This window comes from Sturnus vulgaris, chromosome 1, assembly GCF_052056855.1.
Source record: "Sturnus vulgaris isolate bStuVul1 chromosome 1, bStuVul1.hap1, whole genome shotgun sequence".
Classification (NCBI taxonomy): domain Eukaryota; kingdom Metazoa; phylum Chordata; class Aves; order Passeriformes; family Sturnidae; genus Sturnus; species Sturnus vulgaris.
In genome coordinates, this window is record NC_142243.1 from 127,739,426 (window position 1) to 127,753,712 (window position 14,287).

General features: G+C 40.0%; 1 protein-coding gene across 1 annotated transcript in view; it reads left to right on the forward strand.

The window, feature by feature from the left end:
• The first annotated feature begins 341 nt into the window (after positions 1 to 341).
• STMN2 (stathmin 2) overlaps positions 342 to 14,287 on the forward strand; it is a 37,571-nt gene continuing 23,625 nt past the window's right edge. Inside the window, exon 1 of the mRNA XM_014870776.2 lies at positions 342 to 413. Within this exon, the coding sequence (XP_014726262.1) occupies positions 395 to 413 (19 nt within the window). The 5' untranslated portion in view covers positions 342 to 394. The remainder of the gene's footprint in view (positions 414 to 14,287) is intronic.

Here is a 14,287-nt window from a genome sequence, read left to right on the forward strand (position 1 = left end):
AGCAGAGCCTTCAACACCAATAGGCTTTTTTCATGTAAGACATAAAACATTTGACATGGAATGTACTATTAACGCCAGACCGAGGGGGGAGAAGCATCCAAGGACTGATTTCCATTTCAAACTGCATTCTGGCACTTTGTACTCCAGCACCATTGGTGGATCAATATTTAATGCCCGGAGATTCTGGCTCTGCAGGAGTCATGTCAGGGGACCTCTCGAGCCAATCTGCTTGGGTAGAGGAGTGATAATTATTCATGGGCTCCTGCCTCTTGCTCCTTCTCTTGCACAGCCCCACTCTGCTGACTCAGTGCCTTATTCAGTCTTCTCTCCCTCTCTCCACTGCTGTAGCTGGACCCTTTTGCCTTCAGCGCCTCTGAGAGCTGCACATCCCAGCATGGCTAAAACAGCAATGGGTAAGAAAACGCCTCTCTTTTCATTCAGCCAGTACTACGGCTACTGTCTCCTAGGTCTGCTACCTACACTGGGTGTTCTTCTCGCTGTCTCAGAAGTTTAGGAAAAAAAAATATAATCAAGAGAACACTGAACATATTTTTAATTTCATTGATCAGAGAAGAAAAAGGAGGATGGGTGGGACCTGGGGCTGTTTTAGTATCCTAACCAGAGATCGGATTAATTATATACTGATGGGTGAGGTCGGCATATGAGTACAGGGTAATTTTGAAACGGTTTTCATTATTTTAAAGATGAATAGATATTTTATATATATACACATGTATATTATACATATATGAATATTTTATATATATATACATATAGATATTATATATGTGCGTGTGTGTGAGTGTATATGCAGATATATATATAGATATATATATATATATATATATATAAAAGAAAGAAAGAAAGAAAAAATAAAACCCAAAACGAACGGTAAAGTTATCCCTGTTGTCAGTGTGCCTCCGCCCGTCCCCGCCGGCCGGAGTCAGCGCTCCCCTCTGCCTCTGAAACAGCGTGGGGAGAAGAAAAGGGGCACGGGGGAGAGGCACCGCCGCCCGAAAGGGGCTCGGCGCGGGTCGGGGGCTGCGGGCGGGGCCGGGCCGGGCCGGCGGGGGCAGCGGTGCCGGGCGGGGGGGGCTGCGGCGGGGCGGACCCTGCCAGGCGCGCACTGCGGCCGGCCGCGCCCAGCCCAGCCCAGCCCAGCGGGAGGGGGCGAGAAGGGGAAGGAGCCGCCGCTCGGCGCTGCCCCGGCGCTGCCCGCACCTGCAGTCTGCCGGGGGGGGCCAGGGGCCGGCTGAAGTAGGTCACTGCATCACGGAGAGCTGGTGTGCGCTAGCAGTGCCCGCCCTGCTCGCTGTCCCGGGGGGCAGCTGCCGGGGCTGTTGTTACCTCGCGTTTTCCAGCGGCAGGGAGAGCATCCCCCCCCCCCCCTCCCCCGCAGGAGCCGCGCCCTGCCGCCGCCCCCAGCCCAGCCCAGCCCAGCCCAGCCCTGCCCAGCCCAGCCCAGCCCTGCCCTGCCCTGCCCTGCCCGCCCCGCCGGGCCCGGAGCCACTCCAGCGCCATCCCACCGGCCCCGGCACCGGGCGGCTCCCGGGGAGCCCCTGCCCGCCGGGTCCCTGTTGGTCCTGGCAGGAGCCAAGGGCGGTAGCCCGGCACTGGCCCCTTTGTTCGAGGGAGGCTGCTGGGTAGGGTGTGCGAAAAAATCCCAGTGAGGGTGTGGAAGAAGGAGAGGGAGAACAATCTTGGGGGTCGGGTTGCTGAAAGCATCCAGACCTTAACGCTCCTTGGGGTTGGTTTTATTGGTTTGGGGGTTTGGGGGCGCTTTGTTTTTTGGGGGGTTTTTTGTGTTTGTTTTTTTTTTTAAAGAGGAAAGAGGCCGGACCTGCATTTGACGCATTCAAATTCAAGTTTTCACCATCATTCACCATTAATGTCGTGCACGCGCAAATCCCACCAAAAAAAGGACGAAGTGCTCCCAACATAATTAGTGTCCTCCCCAGAAAGCAAATTTGTTTAAATTTTCATTCGTACAGATTCCTGTTGCCACTCCTCATCTCACTGCACGAAGTTACACCAAACCCTGCTGGCACCGGCTGAAGCCGATGCATTACACCAAGGCATTTGTCTGAATGCTGATGTTCCGCTCCCAAGGAACAATTGGCGAGGATTGAAAGCGTTCTAACCCGGCTGTGGCACCCTCGGGAACAAGGCATGAGACAGCTGTAGATGCAAATAGAGGAGGGAGGCGAGGGCTGTGGGAGCCTGGCCAGCCCTGCAGTGCCGAGCACGCCGTCCCCTCCCCACTGCAGCACTCCGGTAATCACTATTGATAATTTGTAGTCGGTCGGGGACTTAGCGCTGCAGAAGGGCCTGCTAGGAATTCTGTCACAAGGGAAGGAAGGGCTCCTCAGCCCGGCGTTAATGATCGCTCAGCACACCAATATAAAGATTTCTGCGGCAAGAGTGATGCCAGGAATCATTAGGTTTACCCAGAGACAGAGGGACTGTGTGGCGCTAGTTTGTCTGTTAATCCCTGGTTAACGAGCCACCTATACCAGCAATAAAAAGCCATGCAGTCACCTAGCTCCAGTTTCCAAAAATACTAATTATAACAACATTCAATTAGAAAATTAAAGTCACTTTATTAAAAGCATCTTCCATCTTTAAACTCACAAATCTTAAACGATTATCCTCACCATTTCTTTAAATTCTATTCTTCCTTGTTGTAGTTATAAATAGACAAAATTTGTATCTAGACAGCCTATTAGAATAAACCACTTTATTTCAAAAGTTACAACAAAGCAACAAATTTTATTTTCATGTGGAAAAATAGATGCATTCTCAGTAATGCACATTTTCACATTTAGCCCTAAATGAGCTACATTTGTTCTGTACTCAAACTTTACCCAGCAGAACACTGAAAGAACTACAGAGTGCCTTATTTTTTTCCCCTGTTGAGCAGCAGATTTTGCAAAGTGGCAATAAAGGCTAGGTCCTGCTACCACTGGAGCCAGCAAAACATTACTAATCAGCTTAACCCAGCCCACTATTATATTTCTGGCCCAGGTCCAGCAGGGCACTTAATCAGGTGTCTGAGCATGTGAATAGTCCTAGTGGCTTTTGACAGAACTCTTCACATAACTCAGGTTAGGCAGATTGTAATAACCTTGAACAAGCCTTTATTTATATTCTGCCACAGAAAGCAAAATTAAGCCTAATTTTCTATTAGACTATGTAAAACAAAAGGTTTTCAGGGAAAGCTCCTTTTACTTACATAGGAATTTCAACAGCTGCAAGAACTTCTGGAGATCATTACACTCTGAATGCCTGCAAGATTATTCTTTCTGTTATTTTGCATAGTATATGAATGATGGCTGCCACACAAGCATCTTTGTTTGGGTTTTTTTTAAAGTGTGTCTTTTTTTGAAATTCCATATAACATGACTGTACAGAAATTCTGGGGGCATTTAAATTTCATCCTGCCCCTGACACCCTCTTCCACATGAAATATGTATTGGATAGAGGTACTCCTTCATGCCTTAAGCTCCCAAGCAAACAGGACGTGTGTTACATAAATCAGGGCCTTTGCAGGTAGGGTCACTACAGGCAGGGTCACTACTGATTGGTCAATCAGACCACATATCTGGTTTGATAAACTTACTCAGTGTAAGGTACATAGATGGCAGAGTGAAGGTGGAGTCTGTGATGCCCCTGGAATTAAAAAAGTGTTTAAAACCATTATTTCATGTTTTCATTTTGGTGTTTTATTTAATGAATATTTATTATTTGAACGTCTTCAGACAACCATCATACAGAAAATCTCAGTCCCAATTATGGTTCTGGGTTTTTTTGTAGAAAGTTGTTAAACAGAAATACATGGGGTATGTGCTAATAATGTGTTTTAATGTCAACTCCTTTTGAGATAGTCAGGAACACTGTAAGATTATAAATGGGTGGGATTATGAGGATGCAGGAATCCAGGCAGCTCGATACTCCCTCTTTCACAAACCTGAGTAAGACTGACTAAACTATTGTAGAAGTGCTTCAGAGTTGCTCTTCTACTTTGTCATTCACATTTTGGTTATAAGCTCACACCTCAAACTTAGCTTGATTGGACCACTGCTAAGCTTTTCTATTAACTGAGTAGTACATTATTGTTTTATCTGGTATGTAAAATACATTTGAAGTAAAAAATAAGTGTATGGTTGTTGAGTTTAATCGGTTCCATTTTTTAAATAAGTAGCCCTTTTTTTAGTGCAAAGGGATGAGAATTCTGCCTCTGATCTGCCAAGACACTTGAACAATTGCTTGATTGTCAACAATTGCACATGAGTAGTCATCTGAATATCAGTGGCAATGACAAGCTTAAGTTAAACAACATATGGCTAAGTGCCAGGCTGAATTTGGACTGAACATGGTTCTTTCCATATTATTCAGTTTTTAGCTGAAGCTTTTAACCTTCCCCTTTTATAAATAAATGAATGCACGTCAGCTCTGAATTATTTCCAACTGTCAGAAAATTACATGTCTGCAAATAGGAAATTACTTTAAGAGAAGAATGAATATAGGCAAGAATCAGAAAGCTATTTATTGTATCATAATGTTGGCAGAAATGTGATTTGACTGAGAAACCACTATTACAAATTTTTTTAAGAACTAGGAGAAGAAATCACAGAATATGCTGAGTTGGAAGAGACCCATTAGGTTCACTGAGTCCAGCACCTGGCCCTGCACATCCCCAAGAGTCACACCATGTGTCTGAGAGCATTGTCCAAACATTTCTTGAGCTCTGCCAGGCTGGTGCTGTGACCACTTCCCTGGGGAGCCCTTTCCAGTGCCCAAACACCCTCTGGATGAAAAATCCTTTTCCTAATATCATTTTGATGTGATGAGGAAACTGAAGTGATAACATTTCAGTTAGTTGGGTTTTTTTTTCTGAGAACTTTTATTATTAAGCTAGTATAAAAATGTTTGTAAGTAAAATTCACTAAAGAATTGAGGTTAACACTTATTCGCATTATTTTCTTGGTTTTTAAAGAGTAGATTTCTCTTTCTGCTATTGAGAATTAAGGCAGGAATAATTTTAAAAACAGTCCATATGGCTAAGGATTTATATCGCCTCATAGCAGTTCTTTATTTAGCCTGTGAGGTGTACAGACAGGAGTGATAAAACGTCATCTCTTCTGTTTTCTCGTGGAAGATATCCAATTACACATTGAGGAAATAAAAATAAAATTCAGCAGCTTGAACACTTCCAAAATGTTCTCTCACCTCCACCTCCATTACCATCACCTCTTTGTCCCAATGTAAGCTCCAGTCAGACTAAAAACTTCCCTATTTAATAATGTATTCCTGTAATTCATGCACATAGATTTTGTGAATTTGAATTTTCTTTAATTTATTATTTAAGACTGGAATTCTTTTAACTATTTTTATTGGCATTTGTCCTACAATAGTACATTTCTCTAGATCACATTTTGCACACCTATTTTTTATTATATATACTGTGTAATCTAACCTTATGGTTAGATTTATCTCAGGTGTCATTTATATTAATTTCTTTAGAAAAGAATTATCCATTTTCAAATTAATAGCATTAATTTGGGAAAAAAAGCCCTCATTACAAAAGAGAGATGGAACACATATATCCAGCACTATATTTACATAGCATTTTAGCCTTCAAAGACTATACAATATTAAGTAATTAATTCTCCTAATTGCTTGCAGTGAGAAGTCAGCATTATTTTGTAGTCTAAAATACAGAGAGCAGAAAGTTCCCATGACAGATCAGTCTGGGCAATACTTGACCTCTGCAGCATTTTCATGTTGGTCTAATTTAACTGTAGGTCTGATTTAACTACCTTATTAGTTCATAGACAAAAGAAACAGAGATGCTCAGCACTCCTGAGAAACAACAAGCCTTAGGAGTCCTAAAGTGGAATCCAAAAATGGTGTCACACCACATAATTGATATAGTTGGAAAATTGACTCTCTAAAAACTTTGCTAAAGCTGGTACAGGAAAAAGCTGAACATAAGGGACTGAGGGTGGCATGTGGCCCTGTGACCAGTGGGCAGCACCACCACTGGAAATGAATCCTCCAGCAAGCCTTCTCTCAGGCTGGAGAGAGGGAGTGTAAATTTGCCTTTCAGCTTAGGTTATCAGGCTTCAAAATCCCTTATCCTGGCACTTTCAGTAGCTCTGACCATGAGGACGAGCAAATGGTACCTCATGAAGCAGCAGTGCTTGCTTATTCTGCAGTAACTACCTTCAAAAAATCCTGTCAGTTCTCCATACAAGTCACCTTTATAAAAACAAAAACTATTGCCATCCTCAGGTGGCTTGTAGAGAACATGCCTTCTTCAGCATTTTTCCATAAAATGGACGATTGATGAACCAACTTTGCAAATGAGTCTTGCCTCACTGGATCCAATGGAGTACAGCCACTGGCCTCAGCACAATCAGCTGGTCTTTAGCCTATGGGGACACAGAAACTGACAGCTGATTTGGAGGGATGCCTGCTAGTCACAATTCTTTCTAGAACCCTTTCTAGAACCCCTTCTACAATCCTCACACTATTGTATGGGTACATCTGAGGTGTTGTTGGTTTTCATTCAGTTTAAAAAGACTTTTGATCCCACTCGGAAGGGTGGGCCCCCACGGGGAATCTCAGCCAGCAATTCTACCAGGGACAGGTATATCAATCCTGCAAGGTGCTGGGCACCCATGACTACACTGCAGACAGTACCTATTCCTCTAGTTGCTCAGCACTTTTCAAAAATGGACAAAAATTTCTTTGGACCTGCATCCCGAGTCAAAAAAAAAAATACAGACTGATGCAGAAATGCTGGCTCCTGGGAACTAAATACTTATGGTATCATGTATCTGACAAATACCAGCGTCCAAAGCTGATCTGAAGTGATTTCATTTTCTCTTCCACTTATATTTTTCTTTTTCCTGTCTGCTAATACTTAATTTAACCAATGAAGTGAATTTAAGCTATTTCTGCCAGGATATGCAGTTAAACTGGTGCACAGCATCTGCACAAAATGTTAGGATTTGCTGAATATATTCAGAAATGTTATTTTTCTAAGTTATAGCTTCAAATCCAAGCAGTTCATAAATAAAGTATGATCTATGCATTTATTCCAATACACAAAACCTGTCACTGTTGTAGCACTTATTGTGTGGAGAAGTTGTGGTCCTTCACAGACACAATCACAAAACAGGATTGTTAGGAGTTTTTCACCAATTTTGCCCCAAGCAGTTAGTTCAGTTTAGAGAGGTGGCTGAGGATAGGGTTAGTAAAGCACCTGTGTGAGATACAGGCATGGCTGTACCTCCACAGCACACAGGGAGAGGTCAGCACCTCTGGCTACGGTCAAGGTCTGCCCAGAGTGAATGCACTCATAATTCAGTGACCCAGAGGAAAATGCAGGGAAGGAATGGTGAGAACTTCAGCTGTCCCTTGGACACTTCACACACAGCCTTAGAGAAGCCCTGGGTCAGTCTCTTCCATGGTGGTGGGTGGAGAAAAAGATGTGGCAATGGGTGCACTCCTGCCCCTGAGCCAAGCAGCTGGTGGGTGGCCGCCAGGTGTGGTGCTGGGATGTGGAACACCAGAGAACACCAGAGAACACCAGAGAACACCAGAGAACACCAGAGAACACCAGAGCCACCGAGCTGTGTCTTCTTTCCACTCTGCCATGGGAAGAACATCACGCTAGACAGAGGACAAGAGAGCACACAGGAGGGAGGATGACCTACACCTCGGAGCTGGAGATCCTAAGAGCATTATTAGATTTTGTATGATATAGCAAAATAGAAACAGTTGTGGAAGCAGCAAATAGAACCTGAGCTCCTTTGGGTGACAGTTGGGATGCTTTGGCTTGAATGGAAATTTTGAGAGTTGGACCCCAGCTCTGGTATTTCCCAGTCAAAGGTGTCACTGTAGGCATTTGCTCCAATTCCACGGGCAGGAATAAGACAGCCAGCAGTGTTCCTCTTCAGCTGCATTTTAGAAGAAAACTGTGCTTTCTCCTCTGTTTTATGAAGAACCCTGTGCTACCTGTGTGTGCCACATGCTCCCAGGAAACAGGCTACACAGATTTCTTCAGAGGACTGGCTGTGAGCTGGAAGAACACACAGTTCCCAATGTTAGTGGCTTAAACTAAGTCTGATACAATTTCAAGTTTGAGCTATCCTTGCTTGTCCAAAGTTTGGCACCCTACAATGCACACCAATTTAAAGAGCATAAATTGTGTTTTTCTATATTTTCATGACCTCTCCTCATCTGGGCAGGAATTTCAAGGACCCAGATTTCCCATTTAGAAACCTGAGTTTTCTTAAGCATCATTTTAGGCACCTAGTTCCTTTATTGGATTTGTAGGTTAATCATTTTATGACCTGACTTTCTCCTCTTTAAGATGGGGATAATCTCGGGTACTTACCTCAGAGCTGGGAAGTGAGGTTATGCTCCATACTGCATGGAAATGTGTAACCATGCTCTGATGTTATAGAAGTTGCCAAAATCCATACTGATCAGATTAAGAAACAGAGCAACTTACCTCCTAAAGCTGTATTAGCATTCTGTGCTATTAAGGTACGTTTTTATAATCCTTAGGGAATTTCTTAGGTAAAGAAAAAATAATGATGTGTGTATTTTGTACTCTTCAAGGAATAGAGTTCTAAATTAAGAATTTACCCTAAGCTAAGGTACACTCTACCTGAAAGTAGATTAAGTATCTTTTAATGCTTAAGGTTTTTACATTTAAATATATTCACTAGTCACTAAGTAGCTATAACTTTTGATCTTGATGCTATTTTTGATGCTTTCAAAATTGCTGAAAACACAAATGGTTCTTTTGGACTAATATTTCTGATATATATATGTTTAAATTCATCCTCTGGTTTCCAGTAGGATGACTCTGGATGTCATTTCCCTGGCAGAGCTCCCTGAAGTGACTAATACCATCACAACTATTATTTTTTCTTTTTCAAAAGATTGTGGAGACCACAGCCATTTCAAAGATGCAAGAAAATTTTCTAGCAACATTGCTATATAGAAGTGTAGCAAAAATTACCTTTTTTGGTTTACTAGGATTTTTGTACTGCAAATCCTCTGGTTACCTGAATGGAGCTGTAAGAAATGTTGCGTGTACCTAGAAAATCTTAAAACAAATGCATGAATCAATATCCATAATCTTTCAAAGACATTTTTGGAAGTGAAATTCACTTCTGTAACCCATTTTATTAGTCTATTAAATATTTTGATATATTTGTTTCTTACTTTATTGATTTTAAAAGAAAGGGTAGCTGATGTCACTCAAGTCATGTTTATATCACTTGAATATACCTTCTTTGTCTCCAGGTGCTGGTGTTTATTACTTAGATGTAATACAAAAAGCCATTTCTAAGCTGATGTCTTTTCTGTGTGCTCAGATGTTTTTTGATGCTGCCTGTCAAGACTGCAGTGAGCAGGCTTTCAATAGTATATGCTGTAGGTAGGAATGAAGCCCTGGTTCCTGATTTAAAAACCTAATTGTTTAATATTTGTGAGCAAACCACTTGTTCTCAAGGCAAATAACTTCTTGCTGGGAAATGATGTTTTAAGTCTAAATATCATCATTTTCCAAGTGAAATGTCGATAATGACTTCTTAAGAACATGTATTTATTTTAAGCTGCATTGACAATTCAAGTTACTCCATTTTGAAGTGCATTCACTTTTTTTTTTGCAATGAAACATTAAGAAGGGAAATATCTTACTTAGAAAATCATACTGTATTTGATTAACAGTGTAAAGTATTTCATCTTGTGAGAGGCCTGAAAAATATGAATAAACAGGACAGAGGCACTTTCAAGTGCTCTGCAAAATTGTAATCACCAATTTGCATAGTTTTCCAGTGCTGTTCTAGGGGTCTCATCTCTGCTGGCATCCTGGTTTCTGCACAAAGATGTGAACAGGTTTGTCAGGGATAAAAAGTGCAGTAAGAACAAATACTGAACCCATGGAGCAAAATGAAGAATTTAAATAATTCAAACAGTAATCTACAATACAAAGTCTGCAAAATTATATTTAGTACACTTCTATGCACTTAGACAAATTGAATTTCCAATATTAAAAAAAAAATAATTAAAAGGTATTGTGGAAACAGAATATTATATAAGATGGATCCCTGTCTGTCCCTGAACTGTGACTACTATTTTTATAGACTTTTAATGTTATTTGCATGTAGGGGAAAGTCTGAGATAGCAGTTAGGAAAATTGCTATTTGAGATGATTCTCAATGTTCTTGTGAACAATCTACCATCCTAATCAGTTTCCCATCTACTCCATCCTCATGACCTACTGATTTCCAGTCTCATCCATTTCCTTGGTACCCTTGCCCTGATTTTCTCTACCTAGTTTCATTATCTAGTTGGACAAGTGTTACCTTCATTCTTGATCCAGTTTCAGACATCTTATTCCCTGACTGAGCTTACCTGCTTGGTTTTCCTTTTTTCCTTTTTTTTTTTTATTTTTCTGCTCTTGGCAATTACTTCCACAATGCAGATTCAGCTCTCATTTCTTCACACAGCTGCTTCATTCTTGTAATCCTTCACACTTCTGTAAGGCCAGAGCGTGAGGAATTAAGACCACAGGATAGTTGTTTCCTCTTTTTTTTTCCAGTTTCCAGTGCTCCTCTGGTCCATAACATCACTCTCAGCCCATGTGGAATTTTAGTCCAGCACAAAGTGGCTTGAGAGAAACTGGCTGTAAAGCTTGGATTTGTATCTCTCAGACAAGGCTGAAGGTTGAAATCTGATATTTCACTGACTTATTCCATGGCCAGACTTGGGCAGATTTTTCAAATGAAGAATGATTCCCTGGCACAAAGCACTAGAACTTTTTATTATTCAGAAAAAGAAACTTCTTTTTATATTAGAAAAAGAGCTTGTTCATATAATGAAAGAGACAGAATAGGCTGTTACAAAATGACATTTGAGGATACCTAACTCCTGCTACTTTTAGAACATACTAAAAATTCGATGGACAATCCAGTTCTGGAAGTTTGATAAGTCTGTTACAAAGGATAGGCTGAACAACAAAGAAGTTCTGATTTGCTGTTAGTGACAGATTGTTGATGCTGGTGCACAGTGCCCTGAAAATCTCACTGCTGCAGCATCTTTTTTTTTTTATTATTCTAAATGAGACAAACACTCTTACAGCAACAATCAGTGGAGCATCTCTGCAGGGGTCAGCTCCTCATGTGGTTAATTTAGTAGCAGAGCAGTGTCTCTGAATTCATCAAGAATATCTTCTCAGTGGAGGCTGGTATTGCAGAAAAAAATAGGCACAGAGACAGATAGCTGCAGAGAGAGAGATAAACTGGCAGAGCAAATGTACTCTAGAAATTTTCAGTAATATTTCAGGATGGGAAAAATACCACTAAATTGAAAAACAATAAAAAAGAGGGAAGGAGAAGAAAAAGATGAAAAAGAGAGATGGGTCTTGAAAAACTTGACTGGCAGCAGTCGAATTCCCGAAAGTTGATATAAATTGTTATAGCACAGACACTTATGCATTAATTTTACATCTTCAAAAATCAAAGTGCTTCTATTATGCAAATCTGAGCAAATCTACTTAACATACAGGTCACTTCATTGCAAGCAGTGGCTCTTGTTCTAGTTTTATTGTAGCATCAATTGTAATAAAAGTATCCCACCAGCAAATGTTCCCTCAGCCAATTTCATCAATTCTGAATAATATACTAATTTCTTTGCACCATCAGTATGGTTTCCAAGAAAAGGTGTCATTCTTTATCATTCTTTTTATTTCTTGTTAATTTTATACATCTTCTGGTTAGCATACTAAATAATATTTGTAATCTGTGCCCGACCATGATAGATTTTATATGCTGTTGAGAGGTATCATGATTTTCATTATGGAAGCAATCAAATGTTTGCATATATGCATAAAGTCATGGCAGGGTACAATAGTAGAAGTATAAACTGGTAATTAGTAGTAATAACTGCATAGATTGTTTAGGTAAAGATCACATAGAAAATTCTGAAAGCCACAAAGTGACAGATGTATGTCATATGGAACAGTTTGGGTCTATCATTTCATGAATTTGAGCACCCAATACAGTGTCCCTTAAGACACCTATTTGCCCAATTATCCCTCACCTTTCTGATAGCCCTCCACTGGACTTTCACCTGTTTTTCCATGTCACTCCTAAACTGGGGGATCCAAGGCTGGATGAAGTACCTCAGGTGCAGCTCCACAGCACCAAACACCTTCAGTCAATAGTGAACCCAGCCTCTCCTGCTGATTCATACACACCTCTGCTTCTTTTCTCTGTCTTCCAAACCTGAACATTTAAAGGAAAGATTAAAGACATAGCAAAAAAAATAAAAAAGCCAAGCCCAAACTCACCCTTGTAAGACTTTTGGTGCCAACCTACACATGCTGAATTTATTTCTGCAAACTTATTTTTTTAAAAAAGTCACTTCCCTGGTATCCATGCCTATTTTGGTTCTTACACTTCATTCTTCAGTATTGACAGTTATGGGTTTAGGAACCCATCATCCCAAATCTCACTTGGACATTTGTACTTTTTTTGGACTGTGGAGAAGACTAACAGAAAATTATCCTATCCCTTTCAACAGTAAAAATAGATTTCCACACTAGCCCGAGTTTCTAGATTTGGTGACCTGCCAAAAGATTCTTCTCCTAGTCATTCTGCTGCCCACTTGTCAGCAGGAAACACCAAGTGAAAAGATGAGTTTTACAGAATCTTCTTTGTATCAACATGGTTGGTGAGGGAGTTGCTGTTATTTTTGCTTACTCTGTGCAGTGCTTTTAAAGTGCTTGAAAACCTGATTTTTGAATCAAAGGATTTCTCCAAAGATAAACGTGCCTTTGATGGGCTTCCTAAATAGGGAGACTATTTTAAGTTAGGGATTACATTTCTTTAAACCCAGAAATTTAGTCCTTTGTAATATCTCATAATTAAATGCAGCCCCTTACTCCCACATATACCTCACTGAGTAGACTTAAAATTGTATGAAAATATTTACATTCTGATAGTCTTTGTTATGAAAAAATGGGAATTAAGCCACACAACGTAAAGCATGAGAGTAACATAGTTTCCATTATCACACTCCTTTGGGTTTAAAGCAAAATCTTCCATATTTATGAGTTATGTCCACAGGCAAAATCTAATATCAAATAGTTTTATATGGAAATTCAGAAGTTATTTACTAGCAGCTTGTTTAGTTCTGGCATTAAAATTTAAAATACTACTGTTAATTAACACAGTTATAATGTGTGTCCCATTGTATTATTGAAGGATTGGAATTCTTCCTTTGTAAATAATTTACTTACATGTGTCATTTGCAATTGTGTGAAGAAAGCAAATTTTATAGAGAAAATGCCTCTATTCAAACTGATGAGACACTCTTATTTTAAAATATCCCACAAAATAAAACTTCCATTCAAAACCCAGAAGTAAATTGGATTTTCCAGACTGCCTCCTTTCATTGTCTTTTGCATTTTGACATTTAGTCGGTAGTCATGGCAGCCAGTAAGAATAATTGTGTAGCATAAAGAGGCAGCTACACGTATTTGGCTTAGGGTTAAGTATATTAAATACGTGGGAATTGCTCAAAATCAACCAAGAAACTTACAGAAATAAAGCTTTATAAACATACACACATACATATATATATATTCAAATGTATATACTTTTTATGTATAGACATAAACTGTCTAATTAATGATTCTATGAGTTTGGTTTTCAGACCCTATAAAATGTGTTTTCTAGTCAGTCTATAGGGAATGATTAGTTTTGAAAGATACCATCTACAGCCCTCACAGCAGCATATTTTCTCTTAAATGGATTCTCCTGATATTTATGGTGTGAAAATAACTGCCATAGGTTTTGCACTCAGTGCAATGACTCAACAGGCAAGGAATGCATTTAATTATTGGAATGCAAAGACTGAGAGTTCAACCCCTACAAGAAATTGTAATTGCATTTATATCATATCATATAAACACAAATTTCTACTTAGCTGATTGCCCTGCTTCTTTCTTTTTTCTTTTTGTCTAGAGAAAAGAAGAAAAAATATAGGCACCTTGCAATTTATTTGGCTTATTGTTCTGAGCCTCAAGACACAGCTAAATAATATTTTGGCCTTCATCAGTTCAAAGCAAAATTTTGAAAATACAGGAAGATATTAAAAGTATCTGCACTTTGAAATGGCACAGGTTAATGAAGATTGTGTTTAAAAAACCTATACGAGTTATAAAAGTGTCGTGTTTTATATCAGAGCTACAGTACTG